The sequence below is a fragment of the Manacus vitellinus genome, unplaced genomic scaffold (genome assembly GCF_001715985.3).
Source record: "Manacus vitellinus isolate BGI_N305 unplaced genomic scaffold, ASM171598v3 scaffold_16_pilon, whole genome shotgun sequence".
In the NCBI taxonomy this organism is placed as follows: Eukaryota; Metazoa; Chordata; class Aves; order Passeriformes; family Pipridae; genus Manacus; species Manacus vitellinus.
The window spans coordinates 9,519,584-9,534,632 of NW_021939189.1; the positions used below are offsets into that span (position 1 = coordinate 9,519,584).

Sequence of the window (15,049 nt, forward strand, 5' to 3'; positions counted from 1 at the left end):
AATTACGAAGGACTTACTTTCTATTGAAATAAAAAAAGCATCCCATCTAAACAAAATGTAAATACAGTTGTGAACACTATATCTTTAAAAAGAAGTAAGACTAACATAAGGCTACATTTTTCCTCTTCATTTCAAAAAAGAATTAATCAAATGCCTTGACCAAAACTTAACCTTTTCCGCTTATTATTCCAGTCTGCCACATCTACAGGAAATAGATCACCAAAACAGATGGAGTGAATAGATATTTTTACCTCCCAGTGGCTGAACACCAGCTGTGGACTCGCCAGGCCACTGGTTCTCTTCCTGATTTCATCAGCAAAACCAAAGCTTTCTGCTACTGGCAGGACAGCCTTAATAATAAACACATCCGTCCCCTCTTTCATCTCCTCCTGTAACACTCTGCCTTCTCTCTTGGACAGGACAGCATACACACGACCTGCAAAGACAGAATTCTGATGAGCTTACCAGCACATTTATATTCTGCATCATGAAGTACATAAATACTTGTTCAGGAAGCTTCAGCATTAAGTAAAATTAAGCATTGGCTAAAATTCTTCCTTGTAAGTGGATCAATTAAGCAGATCCATTAAATTCAAACAACCAACATAATCTGCCAGTACAATGTAAAGAATCATATGAGTAACATTTAATACATTATGACTACTGTATAAATCCACAGAGGTACATTTTACACAATCATATGACTGATCTTAAAAGGCACTTTGTCAGATTATGTGCCTAACTTGCTTTATTTCTCACAACCAAATATTTGAGAGTCATTATTAAGAAATATTACTCTCTTTCAGGAATTGTATCTTAGCTACCTTCAGAAATTTGTTTGGATTACCATATCACCGAAAACTAGCTTATCTGAAATACTACATATTTATTATGTTTAATGTGTTCAATTAGTTTTTTAATTAATGCAGTCTTAAGTTAGTCATGGATAATTTCAATTCTCTTTCCCAAATTAATACTCAATCCATTGAAATACAGTGTACATATCATGACAGTAGTTGTGAAAATGTACATGCTTGACTTTACAGTAGGCAATAAATTTTTTAAATCAGTTTTGCCAACTTATGATTAAGTATTCTACAGACAAAAACTAACAAATACATTTGTGTTGATCAAGAATAAAAAGATCAAGGTAAAAAGATCAAGAAAACCTACATACTGAAAAAATGGTTTAAGAATGTCCACATTTATGGACATGAACAGTTAATAATTATTAGATCTACAAATTAACTTTAAGAGTACCTTGCTGTGAAGAACAAGTTAATAACAATTTCTAAGAGGTTCAAATATATTATATTGCACTGAAGAAACATGAATACATACTGCTACCTTTTAAATAGCTGGGCAAAACTGACTCTTAATGGAAATAATTAGAAATATACATTACTTTGTAATAACTGCCACCTATTCTGATTTGACAGAAAGGTATCATTAAATACTACAGCCACATGCACTGATTTGCATATATATTGAGGAAATGTTGGAGTGGGTTTATTGCCTTTATTTTTAAAATACAGAATCTAGTCCTTTTTCAGGAAATTCAGCACAAGCACACAGTACAATTAAATCTTCCTATCAGATGCAAGGAATGAAGCATCAATTCAGCAGCAAACATTTCAGAGTTTTCAGTTCTCTAATAAAATGTGGATTGAAGTGCTCTTTCTATTATCACTGATAATTTTATCTGCTCATGCCCTTACCAGGACCTCCTCACTGTCCCTCTGACTGAACTTCACCTTTACTGTGCACAATAGTCTTCTTAATGTTCATGAGAAAATTGAGGAAATACTTAAGAGTCTACATTTAAAATCACAAAACGATTAAGGCATTCTGAAGATAAGGCACTGACCTTGCCAGGCATGTACAGCCTTGGTTAACATAATTAAGCAATTTCAAGTCTATGGAAATTTCAGAGAGTCCAAAATATTCTCAGATATGAAAGGGTCAGGTCTCAGCACAGCTCACAATTCAGTAACCACTTTAAAATGCAAGTTTAAACGTTTCAAAAGAGTATCATATCATGGTCACTGTACATATAGTGTGTATGTAACACACAGTATATATTAAAGGCAATTTGCTAAAGCAAGTAAGTTCAAAACCAGTTTATAGGTTATTTTACTGTTTTTAGTAGGACGTAGCAAACTTTCCATACATATTTAATAAGTAAGGTAACATTTACTACAAAGCACACATTCTGGCCATAATTCACTGAAGATTATTCTTTGATGCCAGAAGACAATTTATAGCTTTAGTAAATGGTTTTTAGCTATATGTATTTGATCCCAGTAGTCTGGAGTGTTGGCTCAATCAATGGTGTCACAAAGAACCTATATAAGGGCTTCAGTTTTACCACTATGGGCAGACTGCATTATACCGAAGAAATATTGGTTCTACTCCAATTAGTTTAATGCATTTAGAAGCATCAATCACCAAGGAATACTGTAAGGTCTTATTCAAAACAGTTCAAACAGTTTTTCTGAAACCACAACAGTCTTTCAAAAACAGCTTCATGGTCCTGCAACATACAGAAGTCTGTGCATAATGGACTCGCTTCCATTATGTATTAAGTCCAGCTCCTTGAAATATCCAGTTCCTGTTCACTGCTTTACTGAAGGATACTTTAAGTAAGTGAAAAAAATAAAGCTTCCTACTGGACAGAAAGACTGTGGAAGGAAACAGTATCACTATGTGCAAAAGCACAGGGGTTACCATAAACTTTGCAAACAGGGAAGAAGGAGCTGCTCTTCTACTTTGGATCTCCATGTCTTCACTCACACAACTCAGTCAGAGATAATACTATGAACTGATCTAAAATTTTAATAACTTAATTAAAAAAAAAATCACATTAAGGAATACTATCAAAATACAAAAACTAAAGCTACAACAGAGACCGGTCAAGTCCTGTCCCAGCTATGTGTCACTGACACTTTTAAAATGAAAAGGCTGTCTACCTTTCAGTATCCAGAAAACAAGAAAGAAAGAAGAGTTCAAAAGGTAGGAATATCAGCAGGCAAAAGCTAATAACAGTAATTAAACATGATATTAGTTCAGAACATTCTTGAGCTTTTGAGACTTTACACAGAACTTCCGTAAAGCAGGACTGTGCATAAAAATGGATTTTTCTAATGAACTAACTGTAGGAATGAGATGCTCAAAGTATATCAAACAGCAGGTGTATGCAGGACCCAAGTCTAAACCCAAGGCCCATTATACTGGACATGTATAAGCTTGTAACACATCCCTGTGTTCCGCTCTCCTTGTCCTCTCCTCAGCTCCAGTTCAGAAAAGTGTGATGGAAAAAGCTTTATATACTGAAAACTCTCCCAGAAGCATCTTAGAAACAAGCAGATCAATATGAAGACATATTAAACTTCACTGGGTATCAATGTATGGAATGCCAAGGGGAAGAATAAAGTTACAAAAGCCAGTGGTTTCTCACATGTCAATTGCCAAGCCTGACTGGGCAGCAGGCATGCTTTTCACTTCCCCTAATGAGGATGCAATTTATTAGCTTAAATTTCCATAATAAAAATTAAACTCATGAATTTGTAATGAACTAAGTGCATGTCCACGGCTATTACACCACAACTCACATTCATTAGATTGGACTAATTTGCTTGCCTGAGTCCTAAATTACACTCATTAAAAATATATATATATGCATTAGAAAGCCATGCTTCCATTTGGGTTTATGGCACAATTGATGAGCCAATGCATGTTAATTCCCTCACTGCAAACAATCATGCTTTTTGGGCAGTGAGTATTTTGGAAAACAGCAATTTATATATAGAGATAACATGTAACACTACGAAGTCTAGTTTTGATAGGCATTCTTACATGTTAGAAAAGATAGTTTAAAATGCCAAAGTTCTTTGTCACAGTAAGTTGTGTTTAAGGGAATGTGTTAATAAGCTTACCACAGGACACTTTCTGCCAGTACTGCCACAAAAGAACAGGATCATGTATGTGTACAAAACAATTCCTCACTCAAAGGCATTTGTTTTCATTACATACAATTTTAAATTTTGCTCTCTGGACTGCTATCATTATGTTTGTGTTATGCTAAGATTTTTTACAACAAGTAATCAAATATTTTATTATTGTATATGGGATTTGCTATAATTTCTGTCATGATTAGTACCATCAAAGTAAATTTGCCAATAGCTTAAATGCAATGGAGGTTAGTTTTAAAGAAAATCTTTGTGCATTGGATTGGATTCAGCGTGCAACAACCATGGAAAACTCCAAGAACAACTGTTAGGGTAAGTTAAGTGGTGTTGTAAGTAGGTCATAAAAACAAGTTTAAGTAGGTGTAAGTGGTAAGGTAATATAAGTGACACAATTTGGTATGCACTGGGTTTGCAAAGTGATCTACTTGCATACCAGAAGGATACAGATGCTACTTAAGAAAAACCAAAATTACCAACTGGACTGCAACAATAATTTAATGTTCCTTTTCCTGATTTTATTTCTATATTATTTATTATATTAACTCAACACATGTTGACATGGCATAAGATTCTGCCCTCACTTTACAAACAGGATAGGTTTCCCACCTCTTCGTGGAGTTAATGATTAAACATATGGGCAATACTGACATTCATGGTTACTGAAGTTGATATTACAAAAACTCCATAAAAACGCAACATTTTGTATCTTACACTTCCAAAAAGGTATAGCATTGCTATTCATGCATATGTTTCAGATAAGCAAGAATGCTAAATTTTCATTCAGAACAGTATAAATACTACAGGCTTTAGAAAGTTACTGAAGAACTATAAAAAACTTTTGACAAAGCTTTTAATCAAGTTATACTTTCTGATTCAGTCTCATTGATGAAACCTCAGCTTGGAACTCAGAAAGCAAATCCTTGACAAAGGTTTAATTTCTCTGTCTTACCCAACACTTCTGCAGTAGCCATGATTTCACACGTGTACATTGCTGCCATGAGTCTCTGGGGTTTCGCCTGCAAGGCATAACGACAGGCTTCCTTCATGGTGGCAATCAGCTGTCCAGAGAAGGGACCATAACAATCTGCAAGTGACAACTCTCCCTTGGGTTTACTAATTTTCTCAGGTGATTCTGTACCACTTTGATTCCCGTCCTGGTGTTCATTTGCACTGTGACCTTCATCAGTGCTTCCTAGAGTATTATCTTCATTTTGTTGATGTTCTGTGGCATCATTTTCCCCTGAGTCCTGCCTACTAGTTGACAGCATATCTCCAACTTTATTTATTTCCCATTTTTCCACTATAAAACAAACACCCATGAGGGGTTCTTCACACATGGGACCTGAAAGTGTAGCCAGCTGAAATCCACTTACTATGCTGTTGTCAAAGTCTCTGTATTTACTTACTTCTTTCACAGTGGTCCCAAGGCACTGCCACACAGACCTTTTATAGCCCTCAAAATTATATAACAAAATGTTAGGCCCACACTTCCGTGGTCCAAAGGACCAGATCTGATCAACAGCATTTCTCCACTTTCTTCCCTGCAGATTTTTCTCCAACTTTTGTTTAAATTCTTTGATTCTATCAAGAGTCTTCTGATTTATCTCATGGGTTTTTTTATCTTCATTCAGAGATGTGCTGAGTTGCTCCATAGTTCGAATTAAGTCACTGTTTTCTTCAAGAAGTCGAGTTACCTCCTCAGGAAGTGGCATTGCTCTTACACTGAGAGTAGCTTGTTTATTTGGAGTAGATATCGTAACAAGCCCATCTGAATCAACCTGAACTCCTTCAGGAATTTTGTTTTGGTCCTCTTTTGTTTGGTGTATGACAGCAACTTTCTGCTGTTTTCCTATCTCCTCATTCACCATGTCGACTTTTGGAGGTCTTGTGATTGTCTCTCGGAATGGTATAATAGGTGCTGATACACTGATCTGTACCTTTGCAAACCTGTAAAACAAAGTTTAAAAATTAGTTTTCAAATTCTGAAAATATTTGTAAACCTGCAGGAGGTAGGGCAATGGCCTTAACATGAAACAGATGTTCATGAATAAATGTGATTGCAACACAGACTACTAGATAATGCATTTCAATCTCAAATTTTATGTACTTCAAAAAAGAAACATTGCCTCTTACGTCTTCAAAAATATTTGGAAAGCAACTGAAGAAAATAAAAGCAAAAGCATTGCTCTGCCTCTTCGTAAATCACTGCTTCACCCACGTCTTGGAACCTATGTGCTGCTGTTCTCTGCCCTCAAAAGAAATACAACAGAACTAGAAAAACATTGAGAATAAAGATAATCAAAGGGACACGAGCACCAGCAGCCTTCAGATGCTTAAAGAGTACAAGAGAGGGTGCAAAATTACAAGGGGCACAGGGAAGGCTCATTAGGATTAACTGACAGCCAAAATACAAAAGACCCTCAGCTGCAATGGACAGATGCTCAGGAAAGCATCACAGTTACTCTGTTTTACTCCTCCCAAACTGTTGTGGGCCACACTGCTGCAGACATGCTACTGAGCAAGATGGACACTTGATTTCAACCAGTACATCTGCTGACGCAGTTGAGATGCCCCAAGAAGATGAAGCACTGGGTAAGCCGAGCAGAGGTAACCCAGATCTGTCAACCCAGTAAAAGTACTCTATCTTCAGAGCCAGGAGCACTTGGAGAGCTGATACTCCCATTTTTTCAGCACTCCTGGCACAGCAACAAGCACAAAGTTAACAGAAATATTTTTGTCTTTTTGGTCTGATAACCACTGTTACAAAAGTTTCATGATAAAAAGTGATGCTTTAAAGTGAGGTGAAACATTTTAGGCATGTCAAATGTTATGAGTGATGGCAAGAAAAAAAGGAAGAATTATTTATTACATTTATCTGACAGACTCAAAGTTCAGAGTTGTGTATCCTTCTAAACCACTCAAGTTCTGAGCAGATTCATTAAATGACAACAAAAGGACTAAGGAAAATTTCTTACGTCCTGCTAAATCTTGACAGAGCGATAAAAAAAGTTGCAGAGAAAAAGCAAAACCAGGAGAACTGTCCTTTTTGCAGTTCTTCCAGGCACTTGCATTATACCAAAAACACAAACAGAACACCCCCACATGCAACCACTACCTTAATTCTGTTCCTCATTCTGAACAAGTCTGATTAAAATCTTGACAAAGACAATACAATGTAGTTTGAATTCAGCAGAACCCTCAGTTGTAATTAGTCGAAAAACATCAACTCTGCAAAACCCAGTTGATGCAATTATGGTAGATGCTAACATAAGAATTCTGCACCACTACTTCAGGTGTGACTTAAACTATTTTGAATAACCTTTCCCAATATTTTGGGTGAAAACCTTGTGGATCACATTTTAAGGTCATCCTATGATGCCTCAATCCCTAGTTCACAATTTGCTATTCCAAATTATGCAAGCTTAGAAGAATTTAAACATTAGTACAGAAACACAGAGAGCTAATCCAGTTCACACTTCAGAGCACAACTTTTCCTCTTTGCACTTTAATAGTTAACTAGTGCGAGTTTACCACTGTCAGAATTTACATGGAATCCATGAGGAATGGAGTAAGACAGGGATCCCATTCTGGGCTTTTCCTTTTAGAAAATGGGGAGAGAAGGAAGGGACAATTCTCATCCCACAAGCCAGTATGTGACGGATGGCAGCTGAGAGATGCCAAATCCTCAGGGATGACTTGATGGAGCATGAGCCAGTAAACACACTTGTTCCCAGCTCCTTTTGGGAGATGGTGCCCAAGTGAGAAAAACAGGCATCAATGTCAGGCAGGACAATGGTGGGAGCCCTGCTGGTTTGTGTCTGCAGATGCTTCTTGGTTTTGCTGACAATCCCTCAAGCACAGAGCGTTTTTGGGCTTTGGTAGTTTAGAACACTGACAACATTTTCTTGAGGAATACAGCTAAAGGACACAAAATGGTCACTTCTGACAGTTTATCATTCTCTTAAAAGCCAAATTAGATGACAACTCATAAAAACCCCAAAGTTATGCACATAAAACTAAAGGTTAGGAATGTAAATATAGGGACTGCTACTAGCTGCTATTATTTTAGGATTTTTTTCCAAATTTAGACCGTTGCCAAGAAGAAAGGCATTTATACAATCTTGCTATGCAAACTCCAGCTTAAGACAGGCACAACCAGTTTTGCTTTAACACATTACATTTAAGTAGGGTGTATTAATAAATGATACTATGTTTTTAGAAGTGGTAAAAATGTGTTGCACTAAGTTGTAATGAGGATAACCATTAACACATACTTCCAATTTTACAACTTCCATAGGAAATGACTGTTCTCTGATATTAACCTGAAATGAATATGAGTACAGTAACATCAACATTAAACAATACATCATCAGGTTTGCTTCTTGGTTTAGAACGAAAATGACAGTAAATGTATGTGGCAGAAGTACCAGGAATGTTTTATGAAATGAAGTTATAGGAAAAGATTGTTTCAGACAACTGTTCTTCTATCATTTGAAGAAACAGAGTATACTAAACATATGCACATATGCTTGCAAAAAATATTGCTCATGAATGAGAACAGATTAACATTTGAAAAAAATAATAAATGAGAAGAGAAAATGAATGGGATAGAGTGTGCACATAAAATTTTAGTCTTGGTGATTTCTAATTTTTGAGAGGTCATTTATGAGACATGATGCCTCTCAGTTTTTATTTTGTACAAACACATTCTTACATTCTTAACTGGACTCCTAAACCTACTGCAATTTATAATTTCTAGAAAGTGCCCAAAAGATCAATAAGATGTATAGAAGTGATGAACTGGTGGCTTCTACCTCACTGTAGATAATTTTATAGCTACAAAAAGGTACATTTATGACCCAATGGTAAAAACTGCTGGTGGATAAAGCTCTATTTTACCAGAATATAAATCAAAGATATCCATCTGACAGAGAAATACAACAGACACCTACTGAACCAAAAATATTTCTTCCTACTTGCCCCTCTAACCTTTCTCTCAGGTCATCCAAGCAACGCTGAAGATGAACTTCTCCTGCTGTCACCAGCACATGTTCTCCTGTCTCCTGGATTAAAACCTGCACACAAGGATCAGCTTGGTTTAAAAGCTTCATCCCTCTGACCAGCTGAGGCATCTCACCTGGCAAAATAAGATATTATTAACAAAGTAATACTGGATGAGGAATACCTGAAATAGGATAGACTTACACTGAGAAATAGTAAAACTCATTTCTATGGAAGTCTAAACATACATACTTATTTTAGGAATACTCAAAAACTTTCAGAGAGGCAAATTTCTGCTTATGAGTCACAGAGTGGTAGGGTTTAAGAGTAGTAACTGAAAACATAAGCTGTACTCAGAATTTGTCACCAACAGTTTAGATACTGATGATGCAATCCACACTTAAATGGGTTGCACATTTTTTGTTTGCTCAGCTTTGCAACACGTTCAGTATAACAAGCCAGCTATTGACTATAACTGTGCTATGTTGCTTCCTATATACAATTAATTTCAGATACAGCTCATAAACAGTTCACAACCAATAAAGCCCCCTGAATTTTATTGATATGAAGTGATTAAAAAAATCAGGACTTCACTCATCATTTTCACAAATTATCAAATTATAACCTTTCTTATTTATTACAGCTGTTTAATGTCATCTTTCAGTAAATTATTGTATTTCCTTACAATCTTTCACGACCAAGTGTAGCAACCTCTAAATTGCTAATGCTGAAAATGCTCCAAATACATAAATAATGGTATATTAACTTTACTAAAATAAAACTGAAAAGCATTCCATATGGATTACTTATAAGGCATAAGAGCAAATGAAGCACAGGAAGAATTTTAAATTAGCTGGAAGCCACTGAAAAGCTTTAAAGCAATTAAAACCTGAAAAGGGGAAAAATCAGGAATGTGAGAGCTTTTCAGTGAAACAAATCACAGCTGTCCCTAAAATGAAGGTGTTTAAAAAGAGTTGCTTTAAAGTTAATGGAGAATGAACAGCCACAGCTGAGTCAAATTTGGCTAGATTACATCAAAGCTATGCATAAACACCTCATGTCAGCAGCCTTTCATAATGAATACAATTAAAAAAATTAATTATGAATCCTTTTTTTATTTTACATGCATATTAAAGAATACCCACAGGCTTTCTAGGAATGCATATTCATAGTCAGAAGGAAAAGTGACATGAAACTTGTCATTCACTTGGAGACTATTAAAAGAAAATGACATTGGATATTTACTGCTAAGCTAAGGGTGTAATAAAAAAGTATCCTTGAAAAACAAACATAAAAATAAACAAAAAGGGGAAAAAAAACCAGTGTTAGTTCACATGGTTAACAGAGCTGAACGAAGACTTTGAACTTTGCCTTCTGCATTTAAGCTCACAGAGTGATGAACCCTTTCTATTTTTTCTTTTAGAGCTTATGGTAACCACACAGAGAGATTCTGACATGAATCTGAAGATATGCAGTAAGTTTGTAAAACGTACCCAGGCAAATAATTTATATTTGAGTCATTCTTCCAAAAAGCAGACGCAGTTTTGAAGCCAGTTTGATGTGGCAATCCAATGCACCCACATGTGACAATGTGCTAGGGCCACCTCAAGATTATATACAGCTCACTGGGCAATTGACTGCTTTCAAGCTGAGCCTGCAATCCAAATTTTGTCTTCCTGTTGTTGTTGCAAGCAGCAGTGAATTTTCAGGAAACTTTCCTAAGTATAGCTACCTTTCAGACTTCTGTCCCCCTAAGAAATTTCGTTCAAATCACAGACTCAGAAGTTACCAAGGAGGGAAAACTAAGTAATGGTGTAAAAATGATGTAACTTATTTTTAAGGAGAAAAAAATATCCCCAAATTGGTCAATAGTTCTAGAATTACATTCCTTTAACATTTAACTTAACATTTTAACATTTACCTTAATATTGCACTCAGCAGAACCAGTAATTTCCAATACTTTCAAAACTGCTTTAACAAATGCAGGATGTACAATATATGATTATCTGTTACTCAAACACATGAGACAAATAACTGCTAAGCTGTCCAATCACTTTCTAAAAAAACATATAATCTTAGTGTTAGAGTATTTTGCAACCGAACATACAGCCAGTTATTTTGGTTCTACTAACACCACAACAACAAATGGAAATTGGGCTGAAATTCAAATAAAGCCAGAGATACACCACTCCCTGGTTTGGAGGAAGGGATCAGTGGGATGCAGTACTGCAAATCTGAGCTTAATGATGTAGCATGTAAGAATGTCAGCAGAAAGGGAAAACCCACAGATCTACTTACCTTCACAGTAAAGGAATACTGAACTTTTAGCACCATGTGGTGTCTTATTTGTGGAACAGCTAAGTCTGACCACAAAAGGGCACAACAAGGTCTCCTGTTTCTCCTCACCTACTGAGACATGAGCGAGCCAGGTGAACAACTCACACACAGCCCTCTAGACAACATATATATTCAATTCAGTGGCTAAATCATAAACTAGACAGATCACTAAGGGTGGGTAGCTGCATTACTACCACACTGAATTTGTGTTACCATCCCTGTTCTCTGTTAAACCTACTTGGATGCTTTGGTTCCACAGCCACCCGCACAATCGGTGTCGCTTCAAAGTTGAGAGGAGTAAATGGTGGACAAGCAGGTGATGTTGACAGTGTTGCAGACTTTAGCACAAAATCTTGCAGGCCTCCTATTCCTAATGGTAAGTGGAAAAGAAAAAAAGAAAAAGGCAAAACAACAAAAAAATTAACCATGTTCATTAAATGAGACTAAAGACACAATCATCATGTTAAAAAAAAGCTAAAATTATTCTAATTACAAAAATAAGATTCAAAAACTCCTCACCATTCACATAAAGTATCTGTTAAAATATTTGTGCATAAACTGGGTTCTCAAGTCTCTGGTGTGACATTTGATATTTAGTCTCTCAGTTCCCACTGCAGTCCCTCAGTATTTTAAAAAGGCGTGTTTATAGCTCTGAAGAACAGAAAGGACATGAGGACTTTTTTCCCTTCTAGTATGTCCAAGCCTTTGTACAGGACTTTTTCCCTTTCTAGTATGTCCAAGTCTTTGTACAGCTGAGAGATAATTTTGGTGTTTTAAGTTTAGAAAAATTTACATTGCAAGAGCCCTGCAATGGTCATCTAGTCCAACTTCCAGTCCAAAGAAGAGCTAACTTCAGACACTTATCAGAAGTTTTAAAAACTTTTAATGATGGAGACTGAACAGTCTCTGTTGCCAAGCTCTTTCAGTGCTTAATTATTACTATTGTGAAGAATGCTTTTTTTTTTCCTTCCCACCCCCTCATGCCCATTTGGGATTCCCTTTTTTTCCAACATGATTCTTGTAAAATTTAATTTATCATATAGTAAGCTATTAATTCTCATCCTAATATATTTTATAATGCTGGCAAGTTGAAGAAAAGTGAGCTAAAATTGTAGTGATAAGAAAAAAATATAGAAAAATATTAGCTATAAATCTGCAAAATAGCTGCTGTAAATGCATATTTAGTCTTGGCTGGCTGGCACATTTAAGAGAATTTGAAATTATTGCCTTCAAATTCCTAACCAATAGGATATCATTCATTATTTAGTCAAAGCTATAAAAACACAACTAGAAGTGTTTGAGTAATAAAGACAACAAATAAAGCTGATAGTGATATATACAGTCACTATTCCTGATGCTCCTTCAATCACAATCAGAGTTATAGTACTTCCAAAAGAGTATAAATTAAATGTAACTTACAATATTATGAGAAAATTGAAACCTTTAGCTCATCATCTATACCCGCTTAAAAATTAAATTCACATTGTAGACTGCAGTACATTTGTGCTCCTTCCTTCTCATTCTCTCCCACAAGCCCAAGGAGAAGTTCTTAACCCCAGCTCCCCATTATCACCCTAATACTCTTCCAGGTTCTTCTTTTTGGCTTAGCTTTCTTTATTTCATGCCAGAAACAAAGAGGGTCAGCTTCCACCCTATGAGATCATGAGGGAGTTGGAGTTCTGAAGAGCCAGTTGCTGCAGAGTTCTCATCTGTGGGATCGGGCTGTTTCTCCAGCTCTGGAGGCTGGATGCCTGGCCAGCAGGGAATGCCAAAACCCAAAATGTCATTATATAAGAAAACCTGCCTCAAAATAACTGGAAGCAGAACAACATCCAACGGCTTTAAATGCAGGATTGCAGATGCTACAAAGAAAATAAATCTGTATAAACTCTGTGTTGCACCTGACCTATGACCAGCATGTATTTCCTCTTTTTCACTTATTCAACATGTGGTTTGAATGAAAAACAAATGCTGGATCATCATCACCACCAGGGACTGAGAAAAGGGATGGGTCCATTTTATTCTGATCTCCTCCAGCTGGTAAAAGGAAAATGATTTAGAATGGGAGGTGAACAGCTTCTTTTCAGTGTAATGTGAACCAGAGAAATAAAGTTACCAAATCTTACTTCAGATAGACTCCTTTTTTCCTTAACACATTACTGCACTTTTACTGCCATAAAGAAAACTTGAAGTTATTTGCTCTTTTGTTTCACATTTGAAGGTACAAATACATGAAATACACTAGTGTCTGGCACCCAAAAATAAAAAAAATTGTCAGTTTTCATGAAAACCTGTTAGGCTTACAACTTGAGTGTTTTAATTGCTGAACAATGTGAGCTAGCTCAGAGTAGTGTCCAGCCCTGATGAATCTATTTAATTTACAAATTCTTAGTAACAAATGTTGGAAAAATCCATAAAGATTCTTGGACACTTTGTTGCATAATATGATTACTAAGTAACTGCTAATGTGTTCTCTGAATAATATTAGAGGAAGGTGTAACAAAACTAATTCCAAAGTACCACATGACATATCAGTGGAAGAATTCTACTAATTATGCTGGTACATAAATTTTAAACTTACTTATTGTCCAGCCCACTGAAATTTACACATAACTACTCAAGATCACAGATCTCAAAGGTGTATTAATATGTTACCTGAAAGGTCTTAAAGAAGTCACTCCAAAATTAATCTTATAAATATGTCTCCCCTTTTAAGACTGTTTTTGTCCTGTTCAACCTGCTGAAGAAAGCATCACTATAATAGACACATTTGACTTCATATCTATTTTTGTAGTGCAATAATTTTCAAAAATAAAGGAACCAAAGGTAAAAAAAAAACCTGCTTAAGTAAGGAAGGTGAGACAAACTACTGCTTTTATTTTAGGTTAGCTTAAAGAATGAAATACTAAAAACCATTGCAAGTATTTTTGAATAGTCATTTCTCTAAGAAGAACCAAGGCTACAAAGTATGCAGTCTGTCACACAAATAAACATGCAGGCTGGTAGGCAGCAGTTTGTTGTACATTGCTTTTATTTATTTATTTTTAAGAAAAGTTGGAGTTAGAAGTGTCAGTAGGAATTTTTAAATGTGAGTATGAACTTGATCAGCAAATTGCTTCTTTTTATTAACTCTACCTGTGGTGTGTCTCCTCATTTCTGTACAAAAGAAAATGTTGAAATCTGACTTTTTGGGAAAGTGTGTAGGTTTCAAAGACAGAAGAGTTCACTAAAACCCCCTTATTAGAAATATCACATGCTTTGCTATATACTGTGTAACACCAATCCTAACACTGCTCTTGGTAGCAAAGACTTTTCTTTCCCATCCAGGGTCAAATCACCTTTGCAGATTTTATAATAGAAGGCAAAGAGCCATATCTACTAAAGAGTTACTACAGTATTTTTTCTTGTGCATAGTCCTGTTGCAATTAAGGAGATTATAGCATAGAAAACCACAAACCAAGCTACCCATGCTGAAAAGTCAAGCCTACCAAGGGATACCATATGAGGTTTGATAGTAAGTATGAGACTAGATTACTTTTTCTTAAATTCATCATCTAAATGCTTTTCTCCAACTGCAGAATAACATTTTTGTTTTAAAAAGCATTCCCACATACTGCTGGTCAGAGAAACACAGGGCCTGAACCCAACTGGACTTGAATAATAACAGGCACTGAAAAATCCCACACTCAAGGGTTCTGACTGTGCCCAGGCCTTCACTGAAATAAAGGTAATTTTACAAAGCT

General features: G+C 35.9%; 1 protein-coding gene across 1 annotated transcript in view; it reads right to left on the reverse strand.

Moving 5' to 3' along the window:
• EFL1 (elongation factor like GTPase 1) overlaps positions 1 to 15,049 on the reverse strand; it is a 68,019-nt gene that overhangs the window by 10,080 nt on the left and 42,890 nt on the right. Inside the window, exons 16-19 of the mRNA XM_008925403.3 lie at positions 11,545 to 11,676; positions 8,958 to 9,105; positions 4,918 to 5,915; positions 252 to 436 (exon numbers count right to left, since the gene is read on the reverse strand). Of these exons, the coding sequence (XP_008923651.2) occupies positions 252 to 436; positions 4,918 to 5,915; positions 8,958 to 9,105; positions 11,545 to 11,676 (1,463 nt within the window). The remainder of the gene's footprint in view (positions 1 to 251; positions 437 to 4,917; positions 5,916 to 8,957; positions 9,106 to 11,544; positions 11,677 to 15,049) is intronic.